The 2,351-nt window shown below is 49.3% G+C and overlaps 1 protein-coding gene across 2 annotated transcripts in view; it reads left to right on the top strand.

Moving 5' to 3' along the window:
* TMEM255A (transmembrane protein 255A) overlaps window positions 1-2,351 on the top strand; it is a 50,008-nt gene that overhangs the window by 16,674 nt on the left and 30,983 nt on the right. For both annotated transcript variants that reach the window (XM_059386233.1, XM_059386234.1), the window contains exon 3: window positions 259-321. In XM_059386233.1, coding sequence (XP_059242216.1) covers window positions 259-321 — 63 coding nt within the window. The remainder of the gene's footprint in view (window positions 1-258; window positions 322-2,351) is intronic.

The raw sequence follows: 2,351 nt of genomic DNA on the forward strand, positions 1-2,351 counted from the left end.
TTGAAATAGGCAGACTCTGAAAAGCTCTGGTTGACCTTTGCTTTGAGTTTTTGGGCACATGAGTTTCTTCTTAGGTCTGATTCGTTTCTACAAGGAAAGATGGACAAATGGTGGGAGAAATACTCTTATTGAACACGCCGTATCTGTGTAACAGCTGCATGTGTCGTATCAGACCTTGTTCGTTGTCCTGAATCCCATCCATTGCGTGGGCAGGGCAGGCTGATCACCTTCCCATATGTTTGCCATGTTGCCTTGCAGCTCGGCTTTGGATCATTCCTTGGAATCATCGGATCAAACCTTGTTGAGAACAAACGGCAGATGGTAAGTTTTCATCGCTATGGAATCGTACTCTTCATCTGGAAAAGCTCAATATTCATATGAGTAACTAACATGCTTCTTAAGGTTTCCCAGGTCAGGCCACAGAAGAAAATGCCCTTTTGCCTTTTCTTGTCAGCCACCAAGGAACTTACTCTAAAGTGACCCTGTGGTATGGGACTTGTTCCCGTCTTGCCCGACACTCCCTTGGTGCCCTGGTTAGTCTCCTTAGGTGAAAGTTATAGAATATTCTGGATCTTGCCCTTTGCTTTCCTCCTCCCTCTCTGATGCATAAATCTGTGGGAAGTTTTTGCAGAGGATTCCTGCCTTTTAGGATACTACCCTCTAGGAGACTTCAGTTACAACAAATGGGCCCGCCAAAGACAAAACAGCGAGCCAACCGAACGTATTCCCATTACCCAGAGCTGAAACTGAAGTGTGTTGTAAGGTTTGAAGGCAGAATGAGCAGATAATAGGAGGTTCTATGTCCTAATGGGGGCCCACAAGGGCAAGCTGCTGGCTTTCCTGGCACTGACCGAATTACAAGCATATTACAGTTGTAGACGCTTGTAAATGAGGATGCCTGGACAGTGGTCAGATGGTGCACTGATTAGGCTCCCCCAGCACAAGCCTCTGTGGCATCTAGACTTTGATAATGGGGTCTATTTAACGGCAAGTTTAATCAGATAATGTAATAGCTCCAGGGAGGAGAACTCAAACCATCTGTTCTCCCCCAGCAACGTGGGGAATTCCCTCAGGGGAGCGCTCCGCGTTCTCTTCTTCCATTTCACCTGGACTCCCCGCCTCTCCCGCCAGTGCCAGTCCTGTTTGCTCTCTGGGCTTACATTATTCAAAATAACGGGGGGAGTTTTAATTGCAGGGCTGATCATCGCACAGCTAATAATGCCAATTTCACTACAGCGTTCATCCATTATTTACCAATTCTCTGTAGCGCTGTGAAGTGAGATTGATGGGCAGAGGCTTCTGAACAATCCTGAAGGAGAGAAGTATTTCCTCCCAGCCTGCTGAGAAGGAGAACCTTAGGGTAGCTTTGACTTTGATTTGATTTTGCCCTGGAGAGCAGTTTAATGCCATGCTCTTTTCCCTCAACAAACACCTCGAGGAAGAAAAGGACTGATTCTGTGTCCTTCTGAGGATCGACCCTGGGCAGATGGTGGGTTTAGGGGACACCCATCCCCACCCCCACCGGCCAGCCCTGGAAGCACCTTCCCCCACATCAGCTTCTGCTATCTCCCTTGTATCAGAAGCCAGATTATTAGGGAAATTTGTTATCTGACATCATCAGAGTATAGGGCCGTCTGGTGCAAGCAGACCTTTTTCTTAAAAATTTTCCTAAGTACTACACAGAGTTGATCGGTTCCAGAGACTTCCATCCTTAGGAGACGTCTTCGATATTTAAATCTTAATAAGTTGAATGTGCCTTCCTCAACCACGCAGAAGGCCAGGTGGGGTTGTGTGGGAACTCAGAATCGTCCCCATCTCCATTGCTACCCACAGTGAGGGGTTGAGAGGAATGCTGGCCTGGGGGTTGGTGGGCACCGGGCTCTTCTGTAGACTGGATGGGGACCCCGGGCGCACCACTTCCACTCTTTGAGCCTCCAACCCCACAGTAAATAAAGCAGGGGTTTTGGCTACGAGAATGTCAAAGGTGCAACATCGTTCTGCGTCTGAGGAGGGAGGGACACACAGTCAAATTCCTCCACAGGGAGAGAATATTCCTCCGCAGACAGTATGCTCGGTATCAGCAAAGCTTCCTCTTGATCCGGTGCTCACAGACTCACAGAGTGGATTTCTTAGCTTGCCCCAAAGATGTAAAAAATGCCTTCAGCGGCCCCTAACCCAGCCTCCCCCGGCTCCCACTCATCCTGAGAGATTGGAAAAAAAGCACCCCCGTGGGGCTACCGGCCACAGTTCACCTTTGGCTAGCTTTCTCTTGGGGGTCCTGTAGTAACCGGGAGCAGCAAGAGTGGAAGGCTAACAGACACCTGTGTTGTGTCCCCCCCCCCCCCCCCCCC

The sequence above is a fragment of the Mustela nigripes genome, chromosome X (genome assembly GCF_022355385.1).
Source record: "Mustela nigripes isolate SB6536 chromosome X, MUSNIG.SB6536, whole genome shotgun sequence".
NCBI classification, from domain to species: domain Eukaryota; kingdom Metazoa; phylum Chordata; class Mammalia; order Carnivora; family Mustelidae; genus Mustela; species Mustela nigripes.